We start from the raw sequence: 19,833 nt of genomic DNA on the forward strand, positions 1-19,833 counted from the left end.
TTAAATGGCCACACAAATGTGGTTCAGGCAACGTGTACATTGATTATCTTCACTGCATAACAACACGAAATAAAACGCAACCCTGCTTCTTTTTGCTTTCATTAAAAAAAATATTAAACATTATTGAACATTAAAACTGACATTTAAAAAACAGACGGGGTTGTGTCATTTTATTTTATTATACATGTACAGTGAAGAGAATTTATAATAAAATTAATATAAAAAATATTATGAATGTAACCGGCAGAGTAATTGCTGTATTAAGTTTGTCCTTGTTTTCCCACCGTAGCCCTCTTCCCCTCAGCCACGCCCTCTAGTTAGCTTGTAAGTGGCTAGTCATGCATTAGCGTCAATGGCATTTTGTATAAAACCAGCACATCGGGTGGAAAACTAAGAATCCCTCGGCTCGTACATTTTCTTTACACTGTGTTCACTGTGCTGTCGCCTATGAAAGGTATGTGTCAACACTCCATTTTTATTGCAAACGTGTTATTCTGGCTAGCTGTGCGTGAAGTGGAACTGTTTGACAACAATAACAATGTTTGACTGTGTACCAGACGCTTCCGGGTAGCATATTGTTGGTCTACCGAAGGTCTTGGGTGGAAGACGCTGTGCGCGCGTGGTCTGTCATGTCTATTGGAAGACGTGTGGAGGTAACATTGGCCGTATGGCTCACAGTAATAGAGCAATGCTCGCCATGTAGTGTGTTTATCTATGTATGTTTACAGTAAGTTGATCTACGATAAATATGACTTTCACTGTAAATCCTTGGGAATGTGACATCAACAGCCTTAATGTATAATGAGCTATTTTGTATGTGAACTATGCTTGTGTGTGTTTTCATGTAGGTTCGCATACGGGGGAAGTAACCAGGGAGCCCCATTTCCGTTTGTGTTCAGTGTTGTATTCCTAGAGGTAAAAAGAAATCTTGGTTATTGTAACTGTATCATTTAACATTGACTGATACGGGTTTAGGTTGTATTTACTGTACACAATGGATTTTAATTGTGTTTGTTCTCCCTTCAGAAAGATTGTCACTGCTGCTTTGCCTCCTGTAAATTTAATGTGATTGTAGCTTTTGCTTTATTTTGGTTCTTTTTTATTTTATTTGTTTTTGTGCGTATCTGTAATAGGTGTGGTATTGGCTGCCCCAGTAGCTTGCTGTGGTATGGTGGTAAGGCTAACATTTAGCTTTGCTTATTCCGGATCTAGCCAGTTAGTCTGATAGTAACACCAATCTTTCCTTCTCTTCTCTGGAGAACCAGTGTTGGAGCTGTTCGTGGGGCAGGTCGCTGGATTTGAGTCCTCCTCTCCTCGCACCCAGTATTTGTAGTGGTAACGTGCACCTCACTATTTGCAGTGATCACACTTTGTAGTTCCTGTGCCTATGAGTGTGTGTGCGTGTCTGTGTGAATAGGCAACAGAATCAGCAGCACGGGTGGTGTGTCGGTTTCACTTCTCTTCCAGGACAGGTAACCTCTCCTGAACAGCTGCTCCATTTTAAACCATTATTTGTCTGTACTTTGATATTCCTGGTGGCAGCCACTACCCTCCTCTGGCTGGCCTATGGGGCCTAAGCTGTATCGCCTCGCACCATTTTGAGAAATAAACCCCAGACTGTTCTTACTGGATTATTTAATAATAAATATTTTCATACTTTTATACTGAAATACCACGTCTCTGTCATTACTTTAGTATCTGTGCGTAAGAGCCCTCTTGTCTAAATCAAGGTGCTGGAGGTCTAGTTAAAAGACATCTTGGCGTGAAAGGCCCCAGGTGGCGTAGTCGAGCACCCTAGAGTCAATACCTTTGTCATTTGATCTCCGTAGGTCACATATATATTTTAAAATATATAACTGTCAGCCTAAAATAAAATTACACAACCCTGACTCTTTTTGTTAAATGTCCGTTTTAATGATCTGATATCCAGTATAAAAGTATAAGTAAATAAAAATAAATAAAGCAAACAATTCAGTCAAACATAAGTCAGCTTAAAATAGCCTATAGATAGCTCAAGTTAAATAGCCTAAATATATAAAATTATGAAACTTCACTTTGCCCTCAGCCAAAACGATTTGCCATGGAACAAATGATAGATTAATGAGACCAAAGATCGCCCGTTAGATATACACAAGACGAGTTATATCTCACGTTTAACCGCTAGACTAGAGACACCAGAGCCAGCGGCAAACATCAGAAGCACTAGCCGAGGAAAAGCTGTTCCAGTCGGGGTTATTGAGCGCTGAGCGCCCGGTGATCGCCTGGATCTCACAACTCCGAAAACGTCAGATACATTTTTCAAATAGGCGCTATCTTTATAAATAAACCACAGATTTAAGCTTTAAACAACTACATTCTCGACTGAAACACTCTTAGAATTACATTTCGTGACACGATAACAGTAGTATTTTGATATTACGCGGGTTTTCTCCTCTGCCATTGACGCTTGCTGGTGGGACGAGATGCATTCTGGGATACCTGTCTGTCTCAAGTCTGCACAAGTCACCTCTACATGCATCCTCGGTAAAAGGGGCGGATCAAGAACACATCCGGGGATTTGAACTGGACTTGGCTAGATGTGAACTTTTGAATTGGAACAGTACTTGGGCAGCGACTGATGACGTTTCACAAGTCCACAAGAACACAAGTACAGACAAGAACGCATATTGAGAAACGGCCAAGCACTCGTTCATTCTGCTAATGAACGCTGATTGGTCAGTGAAGGACTGATTACGACCACAGATACCGCTTGATTGCATCGTGGCATCCGAAGCGGGACCAGAATGATCCAGCAGAAACTCTTCTAGCACGTGTGTGGGCAGGCTCTCCGTAGACGGGCTCTAATGTGACTAATGTAGCCTCGCTCGCACTGTTTTAGTTTTTAATTTGATTTGTCCGCTATTTAGTCTCATTCGTTTCTTTGCTCCTCTGGATTTGTGGATGTTTCCCTGGTTACCGTCCTTTATCGGCCGGCTTTCGACTGTCTGCCATACAGAACCCGGTTTTGTTCATTAAATGTTCTGATCTGCCTTTGATTTTTATGTTTTATTTATTATACTTGAAATAAATTTGTATATTCGTTTATTTTATTTTTTTTAATTTTTCACAAATGTATGACTTTTGGAAGTGCAATTTGATTAGCGCTACCATATGCAGTTTTAATAAAGTTGAATTAACGAAACCTAATTGTCATTTTTACTCTTCAAAGTGTACACTTGCAGGTGTTGATTATAATTAGGCTAATTTACTGATAGCCCTATTAAAAAGTATATAATAATCTAAAATGCTAAATGGGGGCTATCTATAGGCATATCTATAAAAAAAATGGTCAGAACGTCGTCTCTCAGTTGCTGAATGTCGCGTAACAACGTTGCAGCAACGTTGCTAGCATAGCAGAAATGCAACATGCCAGAGAATCAGGAGCCAGTTTGGACAGGTGCCATTTAACGTACCTGTCTGGCTCCTGATTATGTAACAGTAGGCTACACGTGCCCCATTTACACGCATCTCAATTACAGGAAAGATGACGTTTTCATGTAAAGATCTGTGTGGCATGCATGGCGCCAGTCACGTGATAAGACTCTTATTCATTAATTTTTCATGAATTCTCCATGCCTCCAGATCTTGCATCCACATTACACAGAACACGTTTATTATTATTTTGACAGACCATTAGCTTTTAAACAAGCACTGGAGCTTTTCAAATAGCTGACCCTTTTGTTTTAAAACGAGCTTAAATATGTTGCTACTCCTAATTATAAAAGTCGCATTAAGTTGTAGGTCCAATGTTTTTCGTCAGAGGAAAATCAAACATCAAATTTAGTCTGAATGCAATAGTGCAAAAGTAGGTTGTTGCAGATGCAGAGGATATTATTGAAATGAGCTCATGATAACAAATGGTTTACAAAAACGCAAGGGAAGAAGCGTTTCTAAATAGTGGCTATATTCAAGGAAACCACACGAGTTATACATTGTATGGTGGTTTTGATCACGTGACTTAAGAAAAGTTCCAAATGAAAGTGACCAGTTTATTATCGTTATCTGATGTCTGAATTAGCCTACGACAGCACTGCTTTTTACTTTCGAGACAGTATGACAGATACAATTCTTCAGTAGCCTACGAGATAAAGAAGTAAAAGTGAGGTTCAGATCATCTTTACAACTTCGTAACATATAGCTGCTTTATGTTTTAGAGATGATAGTTGTATAAAGCTATTTGTGTTCCGTAAATAGCATAAGGCGACTCCAGTGATTTGTTTAGGAGAAACAGCGCCATCTACAGGCAATTATTTGGGAAAGGAGTAGCCTACAGCTTTCACTTTCATTTTCCCGTAAATCACTGGAATATGCAGCAAGATAAGACAGAAATATTTGAATAGCAAACACTGCTTTTCAACCATAAAGGACCTAGGTAAGTATCATTTTCATGTAGCCTATGTTATTATGTAAACGGATGTATGCAATTTATCCTACTGTGAGTTTGATCTGTAATATAAGTGATTTAGTCGGATATTATTAATCTGCATTATAATAAGGGTATGGCTTTGTAAATTAAACGGTTATGCGCAAATTACATATGCAATTGATTGCTGGTGGCCTGCATCCTCAACACAGTCCTCAGACAGTTTGGACTTGGGGTTAAGCTTTTGTGCGTTATGAATATAAAATATATTCTAGGCCTATACTGTAAATATCCGAAGAGAAATCTGGAGATGGCATAAACTCAGAGAGACGATGATGATGCCATTTAACCGATATGTCATTGAATAATAATGTGCCTGCCTAACACGTGCCTGTTCCTCCATCTGATAAAAAGGTCTGTTTAAGAGAAAAGCTCTGATAATTCACATGCTGTTTTTTGTTTGGTTTGTTTCCTCTTTCTTGGATCTGGAAGTGCAAGTTCGTTACTCTCCGCTAGTGGTCCTCATACTGTAAATATGTGTCTTTCGGAGAAATACAAGCGAAACGAAAGTACAACTAATTCTACTCCAAAGCAAACAAGTCATTGTAAAGAAAATACACCCTCGAATTTGCATGACGGGAATTTCAGTTTCACAATGATATCATTCAAACGAATCGCAGTCGGGACAGTTCATTTTAGTATATTACTAAGTATTTAGTTCGTGTTTTGATGTAAGCTGATGTCATTCTTCTTGTTAAATGGGCCCTCAAGTCACACGTAGTCTCTTTTACGGGCCATAACGACTGAAAGCACATGCAGACAATTGATGAATGGTAACACTTTACAATAAGGTTTTATTATTATGACATGAACTAATGAACTGCACTTCTTGTTACTGTTTATTGCAACAATAGCCTACATTATCAAAAGTTGTAGGCTTCTTGTTAACATTAGTTAATGCACTGTCAAGTAACATAAACAAACAATGAACAGCTGTATTTTTATTTAATGTTAACAAGTAGGGCAAATGTGTTACCCCCCCCCCCCCCCCTAACATAATACAACTATTAAACATAATCTGTAGGCAAATAATGCAATGATGTTGTGCAGTGTTTACCATATCGAAGTGTCAATATGCATGTCATGCAACATCACTATTTGTAAGAAATGAAACTTATGGAAAAATGTTTGCCTGGTCCGCAGCAGCTGTGGATTTACGAGCTAAAAGTGAGTTTCATTCATGGCTTATGCTTTACAGAACCCACTGTGGATCTCAACTGACACATTGTCACATTACCAGGACAGACATGCATAATCCACATAATCCTTTCTTTTTTTCTGTTGTGCTATGCACAGTATGACAATAAGCATGTTCAAACCCTAGATGCATGAACTGATAGGCCTAGCCTATATGTAATTTATAAAAAAAATTATGTATTTTTAAGGCTGTTATTTTTTTTTATGTTAGTTGCACACCTGTTCAGTAATAGTACAATTTCTGCCATTTTTAAATTTGTTATCATAAAGAAAAATAATATGTAAAAAAAAAAAAATAGATAGCCTATGTCATTTTCTTGTCCTTTGAAAGTTTGGTATAAATGGAACTTTTTTTGGAAATGCATAAACGTTTAAAAGAGAAGTGAAAGAGTACTATCATATCACTCATGGGCTAGAGGGTAGGAGGGGCTAAATCCTGAATTGATTTCACAGAAAAAACCTGAAAGTGAAGAAATGCTTCCTGGAAATGGGCGGAGCTGCTCGCGCTATATGTACAGTGTCAAATCGCATGTCATTTCATTCTGACATTACAAAGAGCTTCTGTCGTGCACTGTAAGGAAATCTCTATCGAGATATAACGTTGGAATAAATCAATCAATGGGAGTTAAAAAATACCTAATTTTGGAAGCGGTGACGAGAGTTTGTCAAAGGCAAAGTTGTATTGACTACTCCTGGAGTTCATATTTGTTAAAACGGTAAGTTTTACGCGGAACTAACTTTACTGTTTAGAACGCTTTAACGGTCTGTTTTTAATTTAAATCGCTCGATTAAAAATGAAAATAATTGTAAAATAATGTAACGCTTATAATAAGACCAATGAAGAAAACATCACATAAAATGTGTCTTGGATAATGTAGCAATGCTAAAATATAAAACACTTAAAATAAACGTATATTAGCCTACATTAATATAATTGCATGTTGTATGCCTACGTCACAGTGTAACGCTTATAATACGATCAATGAAGTTAACTTTGTATAAAATAAGTGTCTAGTATAATGTAGCAATGGTAGGCTATAAAACACAATTTAAAATATTTAAAAATAAAATAAACGTATATTAAATATATAAATAATCAAATAACATTACCTAACATAACTGTTAACTTAAATTCCTTGATAATGAAGTGAAAAGCATTTGTAATTTAACAGATAAATCCAGATGCACATGATTGAGTCACTATCTATGTTGCCATGAAACATTCAAGTCTATTTTCGCCTGTTTGATGTTCAGTACATGTGATTGGGTTTGGAAGGAGCCTCTGATTAACTGTGTTCTTCACTTGCTCTTCAACAGACAGATGAGTCTCATCTAGATGACCTTCCTGTGGTACGTTATGGAAGACCACACCAGTTGGTCTTTCCTGTAGGATGGTGGCGCACAGTACAGTGGAAGGGAATCAAGGCACAGAAGAACCCCAAGCGAGCACAGAAGCCTCCCCAGAGGTCTCCCAATCCCAAAAGTCCAGACCCGGCCAGCTGGCAGCAGTTTTACAGACACATTTCAGGCCCTTCAACTTTGCGAGAGACTTCAAGACCATCGCAAAGACCAGCTCAATGCTAGAGGAGAGTGGCTTCTACTGGGGTCCCATGACTGTGGAGGAGGCACATCTGAAGCTGAAGAAGGAGCCAGTCGGAACTTTTCTAATCCGGGACAGTCGTCAGAGCGACGTGTTCTTTACACTGAGTTATAAAGGACAAAACGGTCCCGTGAGCGTCCGGATTAACTTCAAGAATTCCAAATTCAGTCTGACCGGCAGCAAGGAATCTTTTGACTGTCTTTTCAAACTGCTTGAACACTACATCAGTTCCCCAAAGAAGGGTCTCGTCAGGCCCTACAGGAAAGAACCAGTGCAGTCCCTGCAGCAACTGTGCCGCAGACGGATTATTGAAACATGCGACGGAAAAGACATCGATCGCATTCCCGTGCACCCAATCCTCAAAGACTTCCTCCATGCCTTCCCCCATCCGCTATGAAGACGAGACTCATTGCATTAAAGCGCTGCTGGAATATTCTGGAGATACTTGATGGACTCCTCCTCGTGGTCCTGCTCTGTTTTAGGACGCAGGAATCATCATACTGTAGCACATTTTGGAATATCAGTCTTGAACACTGCACAATGAAAGTTTACATTTTCTGTGAATGTTTACACTATACAGGAATATTGTTTTCCTTTTATTACGTTTCTGCTATGCAGAAAGAAATATTTCAAGATAATTTTTATAAAAAGAATAAATATATTTGTAAACAATTTAAAATATCTCAATGTTTACTTTATTTGTTGGGGGATTCATACACTCTGATGCCTGAATGGAAATGCTTGAATACAGGTTTATATACATAAAAAAAAGATCAACATTAACAAAAACAGATCTATTTTATACACAAAAAACTAAACTGTTTTAAACTATTACATTTCAATGGAAGGCTTAGTGAAAACGGTTTAATGAGAAAAATTAATTAAAATAAGTAAAACAAAAACATTATTAAAAATATTAGATATACATTTACTTTTTTAGTATTAAACTAGGCTATGTAAGTGAGAACTTTAAGTTTTCCACATACAAGTCGAGCCTTACCCTTGCCTAACAAGATTCATATCTTGGTTTAATCCACGAAACTCGCCTTTTTCTTAGAATAAGGCATGCCATGTTTAAGCTATGGTATATTTTACTAGATTACAGGCTTAGTGTACCTGGATTCCTGAAATGACATGAAGACGAGGACTTATAGGAAGTTTAGGGCAGACGTTCTGTGCTAAACCAGGCTGATTAATCTAGGTACTGTAGTAGCGTGGTTGAGAGGTGGAGCTGTGGTGACCGTAAACTGCTTATGGCTCAGACAGACATTTACAAGAAATGAAGTGGGTTGTGAGGACTGATGGAGTGTAATGGGGGAGGAGCCTGTGATCTCCAGAGACAGACGCTAGTACACGGTATCAATAAAGCTTTGCGACACTTCTGACAGGCTTACACAGAAAAATGACTAAGAACACAACAATACTCGGCATCAGTGGTTCACGTAAACTTTAGAGATCACTGCTTGGAATTCCACTCGAGGCTGAAGGAAGTGATCTGTACTGCACAGTCATCAGATAAGACACGGCAAGAGGTTGTAACACTCGGATATGTTTTATTTGCGTCAGACCGCTTTCTGAGTGATTTTGCTTAATAGAACAATGGAAGTGAGCTGCTTTCGGACTAAACGTAGTTGTGAGTCAAATCAATCATTAGCAAGACAGCGGATGAAAACAGGTCAAAGGTCATAAGTACGATGGAAGCAGATGTATTACAAGGAAGCTTATCTTTGAGGAGAACACTTTCCTGATTCTAATGAAATCATGATATCATATTGTGGAAGTGAGGGGGAAATCATTCGATGTGCCTGATTGGCTGCTTTATCAAGGGATTTCCCTTCTTCAATCTCGACACACAGATTACCAATTAACTTTGTGCATTTATTTCAGAGGCGAATGACACAAATAGGAATCTACCTACTTATAAAGAAAACCGAACACAGAAGCCTTGTTTGATAAGGTTTAGGTTTGCTGGTGTTGACTTTGGTGATGCCGTACATGGTTAATCAGTCTTTCGTCGCTCATCTGTAGTGATTAATACATGAAAGAGCATAGTCACTTCCAGGAAAAGAGACAGTTGTGTTTCCCTGAAGAGACCCTAATCTCCACTGCATCTGGCCTCAACACACACACACACACACACACACACACACACACACACACACACACACACACACACACACACACACACACACACGCACACGCACACGCACACGCACGCACACGCACACACACACACACACACACACACACAATTTCGCTATCTTTGTGGGGACTCTCCATAGGGTAATGGTTCTTATACTGTGCAAACTGTATTATCCCAGTTACACTAACCCTACCCCCAAACCTACCCATCACACAAAACTTTTTGCATTTTAACATCTTCCAAAATAAATAAATAAGAATAATAATTTTTGTATGTTTATTAATCCATTTCGCCTGTGGGGACCGTTGGCTGGTCGCCACAATGCCGGTGTGATGTCAGGTTTTACGTACTATTCTTGTGGGGACATTTGTACACACATTTGTGAGTACATTTCCCCCACAATGTAATATAAACCTGTACACACACACACAAGCTTGTGTGGCTAATATGCACATAGAAACGGCCATGGTTTGAGCGCTCATGAATGGAGAACAACCTCCACTGATAAAGGCCAAAAAGTTTTCCTGAGCTGACACATAATTTGGAACTTTTAATGAAACAAATAAAAAAATAAAATTTGTAGCAAATAATACAGTCTGTTTAAAATAAATAAAATAAAATAGGGGTAATATTTGTGGCAATATATATATATATATATATATATTTGTAATAAATAAAAAAACAATTCTCCAGTGTAATTTATTTTTAAATGAAAAGAAAAGGCAAGTAGCTTATCTGCACTACATCAAAACCTACTCATTGAATAGATAGATGTTGCTATGGAAACTCGTTACACAAGATCAAACTTTAATTATTAAAAATCTATTTATGGTTATGATGCTGAAGACCCCTGGGAGTGGTTTTTGTAAATTGACAATGTTTAAGACCACAAGCTCAATTCCAGGAAGGCAAGTGATATGGCTACCCACATAATGGTTACTATGACAACACTCATCTCTTGCCATCCCACATCAAGGTAGAAGGTCCCCATGACCTCCACTGAGAATATGTGGGCAGGACTTCCAATTTACTGATTCACAAAGATATATTTGTTTCACACTGACAGAACACACAGACCACCTTTGAGTAATCCCCTCACCTCCTTTTCCATACACAAACAGGTGGGTTTTAAATGATCGGAGGTATCTGTAAAAAAAAAAAAAAATTATCATATGTTAGGGGGGCTTTAAATTCTGTCATAATTTACTCACCCTCAAGTTGTTCCAAACCTGTATGAGTTTCTTTCTTCTGCTGAACACAAAAGAAGATTAAGTAAAGATTTTTGGTAACCAGACGGTTTTCCATACTATGGAAGTCAATGGGGCCCATCAACTATTTAGTTACCCGTATTCTTCAAAATATCTTCTTTTGTTCAGCAGAAGAAAGAAACTCATACAGGTTTGGAACAACATTAGAGTGAGTAAATGATACGGAATCACATTTTTGAAAACATTTTCCCTTTCACATTTAAATCTAGTAGGTGAAAAATAAAATGTGCAAGTATATACAACTCTAAACATCAATAATTATAATGGCTTTGCAATGTAACACCTGCAACAATCTTGCCATCTCATCTATTTACAGTGAAATACAGGTTGCTGTATTGTGGCAAGTCATATGGCTCCTCTTAGGCACATGCCGTGTAATACAAACCACAAGTTAGTGAGCATGTGTTCTTCAGAAATATCACCCCTGTGAGGCTGCCTTCAGCAGAAGGCATGATACACTCAGCACAAGCTCCAGGAACGAGACCTCTAGGGAACCCGCCAATAAGACTCTCATGAGACTTCAGCCTGCGCGCATCCATTTATAGTTGCTCTTAATAAGTTTCATATCAACCTGTTTCTCAGACCAGAGGAACCGCACTGCAGACAAAGGCCACATTTATTCATTCAACGGATGCTTTTATGGAAAACCAACATATTCGTGATGACCACCGCAGCCTATTTTGTTTACAGAAACACTTATCGATAGTGAACTGAAAGCGTTTCACTGCATGACATTCATTTTCAGTGGAAGAGGATCTGCTGATAAGAGAAGTGGGACCCTTGAAGTACGTAGTTTGTTCACTAATTGTACACATCTCTGCTTAAAAAAACTTTAAATGTAGGAAGTGAGTGTGGGGGTCAACTTAATGCAAAGTCTCTGGGGAAAAGAATAAATATAAATGCAGTTTTCTCAGTATTGCACAGATCCACCCCTGGTTTCCGGACAAACAATGAAAAACCCCCTTCATATTCTGGGAGTGTTTAGTACGATTGCATGGAAAATGGACTAAGACAAATAACATCCTAATAAGCAGCCCCCTTTACACAGTAAGAAAGAAAATAACCTCAGTTTATTTCCATTTGAGCAATTTCCCCTCCCACAGGAATGTGGATTTCACATAATGTCATCACAGTAATAAAATACGCATGCTTAGTTCCAAAAAATGGTATTTATATACATGCATAGTCTTTATTTTAAATAAACCATATCACAAGAAGAACTGGATTCCAGCCAGAGTTCCCCTCTATCATCAAGAGACCCAAGCACAGAGAAGCCCACCTATTCTAGGAAATAATGACTATTGGGAACTTCACTTAGGCTTGTTGATATTTCACCAAAACAGCAAATTTGCACATGTATTTTGACAGATTAACTACCGAAGATAAACAGTGTGTGTGTGTGTGTGGGGGGGACAGATTTAATGCCAGATTAATATTTAATCAAATTCTGTTTCTTCATAAAACTTGATTGAAATATATAAAAAAGGTAAGACAACCAAAATGTACATCAGAATAATTTATTGCATGACTTGGTAATTAGTTATAACATTAGATCAAAACAAATCTTTACACTGTGTACAAACTATGATGCCCTCCGCGACCCCTTTTTGACAATGAATTTAACCTCAAAATACTGATAAATGCACAATTGTATTGCTTTAAAAGGTCAAATTTGACAAACTCCGTTGATGAAGCTTGTGAGTGCGTTTCTTTAGAGAGAACACCGCCCAGTCACGGTTAACACACATTTGCATCTGTGCCACACCGCAAAAGCGTGAGGATCCCTTCTATGTGCTGCTTTCTATAAACCAAAATTTAATTCTCCATTCCAGTCCATTAGTGATGGAAGTCCAACTACTTGAATCTGTAAGTGAAATAAAAGAGTCTTGAATTACTGTTATTACACACCAAAGTAAAACGAAACCACAAATACATCACACCCAGCTTTAATTAAGTGTGTCCAGCACAAGCTCTTGATGACCTCTAGAATATTAAGTGTTAAAGAACATTAAAACACCAACAAACAAAAAAAAATGGAAAACTCGCCTCGAACACCTCAAAATACTTAACGACGACGCAACTGTATGAATGAAAACAGGCATATTTATCCTGTGTCGGGAGATTGCAGAATCTTCCAGAAAGAAAGCAAACGCATGAAGGTACGGCAGTGACATAAACGCTCAGGAATGAAACTCAATTACATCAGGTTTGTTCACCTGATGGAAAAAGAAACTCACTTTAGAACGTGACTGACAAAAGTGAGTCAGCGTTTTTTATACAAAAAGGCTTGGTGGAGCAAGAGTGGATGGTTGGATGAACCACCTACGCTGCCAAAACTGAGCAAGAGTTCACCAGTTAAATGATCTGATGAATTAAAACGGGTCATTTTAAGCACATACTTTATCTGGTCCTTATGATCTCCAAATAATGACACAAAAGGGCATGTTTTTTTTAAAAACCCACCGTTGAAATGCAAATGAACGTTCAACCCAGATGAAATATACCTTCAGAAAAGAGCACCGCTGGATAGACCCAGAAGTCTTAGTACATTCCTCAGTGTTAAGACTGGTAAAATCAAGCGGGCAATCCCCACCAACCCACTCAGATATATATTTATATGAACACGTCTGCTCAGCCTTCATAAAACCATACGCGCACACACACGAACAGTCGCACACAATCACAAAACAGTCACACATGCAGAGAAACAGCTGGAACACCTCAGCACCGGAGCAGAAAGAATAACGCACGACAGAAAAAAGACTGTGCTTTAAGCAGCACTCGTGATGAACAATAATGTCATTGTTCTGAGAGTGCCGTTTTCCTCTGAAATGCATCATGGTCTTGATGTGAGAAAGGAGTATTGTTAACCGCTGTGTTGACACAGTCGGCGATTACACAGATACAATTGAGGGCCCGAATCACTAAAGCTGAAAGCATGTGCAAACCAGAATCGGTCATGCTCACATTGCGTAGTCAATAGAACATGCGTTTCTTGCTTTAGTAACCTGGCCCTAATTTCTTTAGTACATTTTAGTTTTAGTAGCACTAGACATCATATCAGTCTATCGCGGTCTCCTCCTCCAGGTCTGGGTTGTCCTCTTGGTCGGTCGTGACGCCCGCAGAGTCTGTCTCGGGCTGAGTCATAGGTACCTCCCTCTGAGCCTTCGTCAAATCCTCAGTTTCTTCACTAAGCAAATGCCCAGACTCAGGAGATGCCTCATCTTCCTCTGGTATGACTGGAATATCCTTCCTGTCGTCTTGAGACTGTGCGTCCACTGCTACCATGCAGTCATCTTCTGTTTGGCCAGCACAAATAATCTCATCCGCATCCTGGACGGAGGACTGGGTGCTGAAGGAGCGCAGGCGAGGCGGCGAGGCGGGGGGCAGCAGGGTCAAGGAGTCCACGCTCAGCGTTTCGGCATCATTGTTAGACAGGAGGGAGATGGTGGGTTGGGGTGTAGGGGTGAGGCTAGGCGCCAGGGAAAGTCCTGAAAGAGGGAGAACAGAGTTGGTTAATCCCGCACAGGCCTCTCCTTACTTATGGAGGAGGGGGGTGTTACACACATGCAGAAACATCTATTCAAACTGAAAAGGCAAACACGTCAAAGGCAGTAATGCAGACAGTGTGGAGGAGGAGAAGCTTAGCTTTGTTAGGTTGTTTGTAATGTGTCTAAGTTTGTGTGTGCTGTGATAGATAAATGTGTGAGATTATATAAATTCTGCTGAGATGATTGACAGATAGGATGGATTGATAGATAGCTAGAGACATTGATAGGGAGGTAGAAAGGTAGATGGACAAACAGGTAGAAACGTAGATCTGATGGTCTATCAATAGATAGATGGCTAGATAGGCCGATAGATAAATGGATAGTTGGTTGGATCGATAGATGGCTAGATAGTAGAAAAGCAGACAGACATATAGATAGATGTCTGCAAAATAATTATATGAATGTAAAAAAAGAGGAACCTGAAATGGCAGAAAGCCAGAATGCCATGGAAGTGAAAAGATAAATAATAAAAAGGGTGAAGGGCTAAAAAACAGGATCTAGGGTGGCATTAATTCAGTCTTTGGATGTCATCAGCTTGCTAATACCATGCACTTCTAAAGAGAAGTTTCTACAATGATGTTTGTATTCACACACACACACACACACACACACACACACACACACACACACACACACACACACACACACACACACACACACACACACACACACACACACACACACACACACACACACACACACACACACACACACACACACACACACACACACACACACACACACACACACACACACACACACACACACACACACACACACACACACACACACACACACACACACACACACACACACACACACACACACACACACACACACCTTTAGTTTTTAGTAGCACAATGCCAGTCACTGGACACTAAGGGGGCCACTCTGCATGGTCAATCTACATTAAAGCGTCACACGGACATGCCTGTTACGTCTGCCTGGAGCTCTAAACCCATTCTCCACCGTGCCTGTCATCCTCTGACAGAGAAAACACGCACCTCCGGCCTTCCCTGCCAGACCTGACTAGAGAACAGAGGGACAGATCAGAACGCATCCTACAGACATTAGTTACAGCATCTAATCTGAAGGGTGCATGGAGCTAAACCTACAGCCAATGATATGATCAATTAGCATAACATGCAATGCACGCAATTTTACACCTACATAAGGACACAAAGCAAGATTATTGTGACAGCTTGATTTGAACTCTATAGCTCATTGGTTAGCACTCTAGCTCAGAACATGTTTAGCCTTGGTGCTCATGCAGGTGATCTGGGTTTGAGCATGGAAAATATCTTGATCCTATTCCTCCTCTCTCTCCCAATGATTTCTTGACTCTTCCCTATATCTAGCTGTCTAATAAAAGAGGAAAAGGGGCACAAATAAAATTGAGTAGAGTCTACTTAAATCACCCTTCAAAATCCATTTTACTTCTGTAATGAGCCAATGCAAATGTGAGGCAGAACATTTTTTATTACATCTTGATACACTACAAATGTATTTTATTTGGAATAACATGCACTGTGCATTGGAATAACATTGAAATGTGCACAATAAGACCAGGAACATGTTTTAACAAGGCAAAAAAAAACTTGTTGACTTTAACTCTATGCAGGTTGCATACGTGCAACCACACTTACACTACACAGACTCTGTCATAACAGACATGTACCGAGGAAGAAATCGATGTCAGTCTCACCACAAATCCACACCTTCAAAACAATACGTCATCTGCTACCGCCAATTCAGTTTCTAAGAACTTCTCTTCAAAGATGTACCGCCCCACGAGGCATTAACAAACAATGAATGCGGTCAGCTCACACTGCTGCACTCGGTTGTTTGTGACAGTGGCCCTTATTGAAACAACTTCTTCATGTGACTTCAGAAGACTATTTGTCCAATTTTTTAGAGAGATTATTAAATTATATGGACAGTTTCACTTCAGACAAACCCCAAAAGGTCACTGTATTTCAAAATACATCATTATAGTGATTCAGAGAATAAAAGGAACAGAGATACATAGTGAAAAAAAGAAATGAAAAAAAAAGCCCATGACCATATTAGTTAAACGCCCACCGCCACAAGAAAGAAATCTGTAGGAGACTTCACAGAGGCCACAATACTCCACTCCTCTGTTCAGAGAATCAGCCACCAGATTGGTTCCTGGGCTCTTGTGGTGTGAAGACTTATTGAGCTTTCAGGTTTTTCCAAAACCATACCCGACCACCAGTGTTCAGCTCAGAAATGCAGTGTGGGAGGCAGAGAGTGAGATAAAGCAGGCAATGGCTACACAGAACTTTAGAGGTGAACAAAGTCCCTCAGGGAACCTTGTTCTATACCCAGCAAACACTTTAAAGGGATAGTTCACTTCAAAAGGAACATTCTGTCATAATTTACTCATCCCTCAAGTTGTTTCAAACCTGCACGAAATTCTTGCTTCTGCTGAACACAAAGGAAGATATTTTGAAGAATGCCAGTAACCAAACAGTTAACTGGTCCCATTGACTTCCATAGTAATATTGTTCCTACTATGGAAGTCAATGGGGTCCATCAACTGTTTGGTTACTGACATTCTTTAAAATATCTTCCTTTGTGTTCAGCAGAAGAAAAAAATCATACAGGTTTGAAACAACTTGAGGGATGAGTAAATTATGACAGAAGTTTCATTTTGAAGTGAACCATTCCTTTAAAGGGGTGGTTGATTATGATTTCACTTTTCTAACTTTAGTTAGTGTGAAATGTTGCTGTTTGAGCATAAAACAACATCTGCAAAGTTACAACGCTTTAAAGTTCAAAGCAAAGGAAGATATTTGCTTTTAAAGAAAAGGACTACAACAAACGGCTGGTAGGGACTACACAACATTCCTCCCGGGTTAGTGACATCAGCAAGCCTAAAATGTACATAAACCCCGTCCCCGGGAACACGCAGTCCATGTTGAGAAGAGGAAAAGTTGTTGTATAAGAGTACATTTGTGAGTCAGCTCAAATTTTAGCATCCATCTTTTCACATGAAATAGAAAGTCACTCGGTGTCTCTGTGTGAATCTCACAACAGTTCCTATACGAGCGATTTATAGATTATCATGACAGAATGTCCTAATTGAAGATAGCTATCTCCACATCAGCAACATAAATCCATCAACTAACCATTCAGAGATGTCCTGTTGCATTCTACATGATGTCATGCAGCATACAGGAGAGCAGTTGCGTTTTAGACCAAACATATGGTGACTGGGTGCGACCTGGACGCATCAATGAATGGTGAGATATTTTGCTAAATAAAATTATCCTATTAGAAAAATTGCGCGATCATTTACACTGAAACATCCGAAAACGCCTGAAAACGCTAGTGTGGACAGAGAGTGTTTATAAATGAAAACGCTGTTTTCAAATGTCTCCGGATTAATGTAGGCGTAGCCTTAGTGTGTCTGCGAGGTAATCGCAGCTGCTAACACACAAGCTCTTGAAACTCCGCCCTCTGCAGCAGCTCATTTGCATTTAAAGGGCCAGGCACAAAACGGTGTGTTTTTGCAAACCCTCAAAAAGTGACAACTTTAACATGCTATATAAAAATATCTGTGGGGTATTTTGTGCTAAAACTTCATACACACACTCTGGGGATTTATTTTACATCTTGTGAAGAGGGCATTTTACCACCCCTTTAATTTCTGAGAGGCCCTTTAGGGGGACATTTAACAGTTGTAAAATAGTCTTCCACGTAAAGATCTACTTGACCATTGCATACAATATAATTTCTTTCTAAATGTGACAAATTGGCTGGCTGACAAGTGCTCAGAAGGATGAAGTGGAAAGAACATGTAATTCCATGTATATACACATTCATTCATGCATACATGTCATTGAATTAGCAAAGAATTAGAGTGTATGAGCTGTGAGGCTTTAAAGGTATAGAAGAGTATAGAACATGACATGAGTCTTAAGGTCCATTTACACCAAGAATGATAACTATGAAGATGACTATACTAGTGTCCACACCAACGCACGATAACTATCTGTCTCTTATAAGCACATGCTGCAGTTATATTGTCTGCCACTTTAAATGCTAGTGCGTTATAAAGTCGGATGGATTCTGATTGGCTGTCAATGTTTTTAACACTCATCAGCTGGGGCGATTCCAATAATATCGTTTACCATCGTTATAGATGTGGTGTGGACTTCCCTATTCTCAATAATGATAATTCAAACTTTATATTCATAGTTATTGTCCTTGTTATGAATGGGGCTTTAATCATTACAGCCATTATACTGCTGCGGCAGTTTAAAATCTTTATTTACAGGGGTGTGACTATAAAACTGACACTGTAAAAGCTACTGGGACAGAGTTTAAAACCCGCCCTACATTTTTTCCTCATCCCAGAAGCCGTTTCACTGAGGAAATAGGGAAGAAAATACTATTTTAACTTCCGTGTCATGCCGCATAAATAAAATGGTTGTGTTATTTTTAGGGATTGCAAAATAATAAAATTCCTGTAGCTCAAATAAATTCCTGTAGCTCAAACCGTAAAGCATAAGCACTAGCAATGCCAAAGTCATGGGTTCAATTCCCAGGGAATGTAGAAACTGATAAAATGTCTACCTTGAAAGCATAAATGTAAGGTGCAATTATTAGAAAACCAAAAATAATTTTTGAGAAAACAAAAATGATTATGCAATCTGCTTCTTTGCAAACCTGATACACATGTGGAGGTGCTTATAGGATTTGGAGGGTGTGTCATAGCATTTGTGGGAAGTGTTTTTTTCTTTTCTTCAGTAAATGCAGTTGATAGTAAAATGTACAGTGGCCGAGAAGTGCAAAACAAACCACAATTCCGAAAACAAAACTAAAAAGACTAAAAACAAATTAACAAGTTAGAAAACACAATAACATTTCCGAAAACAAGATAAAAAAATCAGAAAACACAACTACAAATCTGAAAACAAATTAACAAGTCAGAAAACACAATGACAAATCAGACAAAACGGAAAAGGTAGGTATATGTGGCGAATGGAATACTGACCGCTGATTGGACGAGACATCTGTCAATCAAGACAGTCAATGCAGAAAGTACAGCAGACTGCGGCAGAAGAAAGTCGATTCGCATGTGCACGTGTAAATATTATCTTAAGTAAGGAATAACTGACAACAATTAGATAGCAGAGAGCAGGCTAATGCTGGGGACACACTTAACGACTAGCTGACACATTATACTGAACTGAACACTTGACAGACTGTTTCCATTGACTGCAGCGGATTTTAAACACAGACTGTGAAAACAGACTGAACACGCGTTTGGGCATAATCAGTCATAAGTATCAAAAGCATGTGCGTCAATATTATTATTTATTTATTAATTATTTTTTTTCTATTAGTGACAGTAGACTAGCCTAATAAATGAAACGCAAAGCCCTATCAATATTTATTTATTTGTTATATTATCTGCAATAATTACGAAAACCCGTGCTGCAGGACTATCAATTTATTTATATATTCAGTTTAATTTTCTATTGATTATAGATAGGTCTATATACTTTATTTAATTAAAATTAAACTGCATGTTAGACATCGAACATCGCAGATCAAGCGCATGGGGCTGCATGTTTTTTCTT

The 19,833-nt window shown here is 38.9% G+C and overlaps 2 protein-coding genes and 1 long non-coding RNA gene across 8 annotated transcripts in view; 2 read left to right on the plus strand and 1 right to left on the minus strand.

Annotated features, from left to right (window-relative positions):
• The first annotated feature begins 296 nt into the window (after positions 1 to 296).
• LOC306995167 lies at positions 297 to 3,178 on the plus strand. The gene is made up of 3 exons (XR_013796818.1): positions 297 to 454; positions 558 to 653; positions 849 to 3,178. It is a non-coding gene; the product is annotated as an uncharacterized lncRNA (long non-coding RNA).
• Positions 3,179 to 4,039: 861 nt separating this feature from the next.
• socs1a (suppressor of cytokine signaling 1a) lies at positions 4,040 to 7,934 on the plus strand. Of its 2 annotated transcripts, none has more exons than XM_079606511.1 (2): positions 4,040 to 4,411; positions 6,977 to 7,934. In XM_079606511.1, the coding sequence occupies exon 2, from the start codon at positions 7,051 to 7,053 to the stop codon at positions 7,654 to 7,656; it is 606 nt and encodes a 201-aa protein (XP_079462637.1). In that variant the 5' UTR covers positions 4,040 to 4,411; positions 6,977 to 7,050; the 3' UTR covers positions 7,657 to 7,934. The 2 variants fall into 2 exon arrangements, with proteins under 2 accessions (XP_079462637.1, XP_079462636.1); XM_079606510.1 differs by lacking the exon at positions 4,040 to 4,411 and adding an exon at positions 6,199 to 6,375.
• Positions 7,935 to 12,172: 4,238 nt separating this feature from the next.
• clec16a (C-type lectin domain containing 16A) overlaps positions 12,173 to 19,833 on the minus strand; it is a 67,216-nt gene continuing 59,555 nt past the window's right edge. For all 5 annotated transcript variants that reach the window (XM_079632802.1, XM_079632801.1, XM_079632800.1 and 2 more), the window contains one exon: positions 12,173 to 14,161. In XM_079632802.1, coding sequence (XP_079488928.1) covers positions 13,731 to 14,161 — 431 coding nt within the window. In that variant the 3' untranslated portion in view covers positions 12,173 to 13,730. The remainder of the gene's footprint in view (positions 14,162 to 19,833) is intronic.

This window comes from Phoxinus phoxinus (assembly GCF_949152265.1).
Source record: "Phoxinus phoxinus genome assembly, chromosome: 1".
NCBI classification, from domain to species: Eukaryota; Metazoa; Chordata; class Actinopteri; order Cypriniformes; family Leuciscidae; genus Phoxinus; species Phoxinus phoxinus.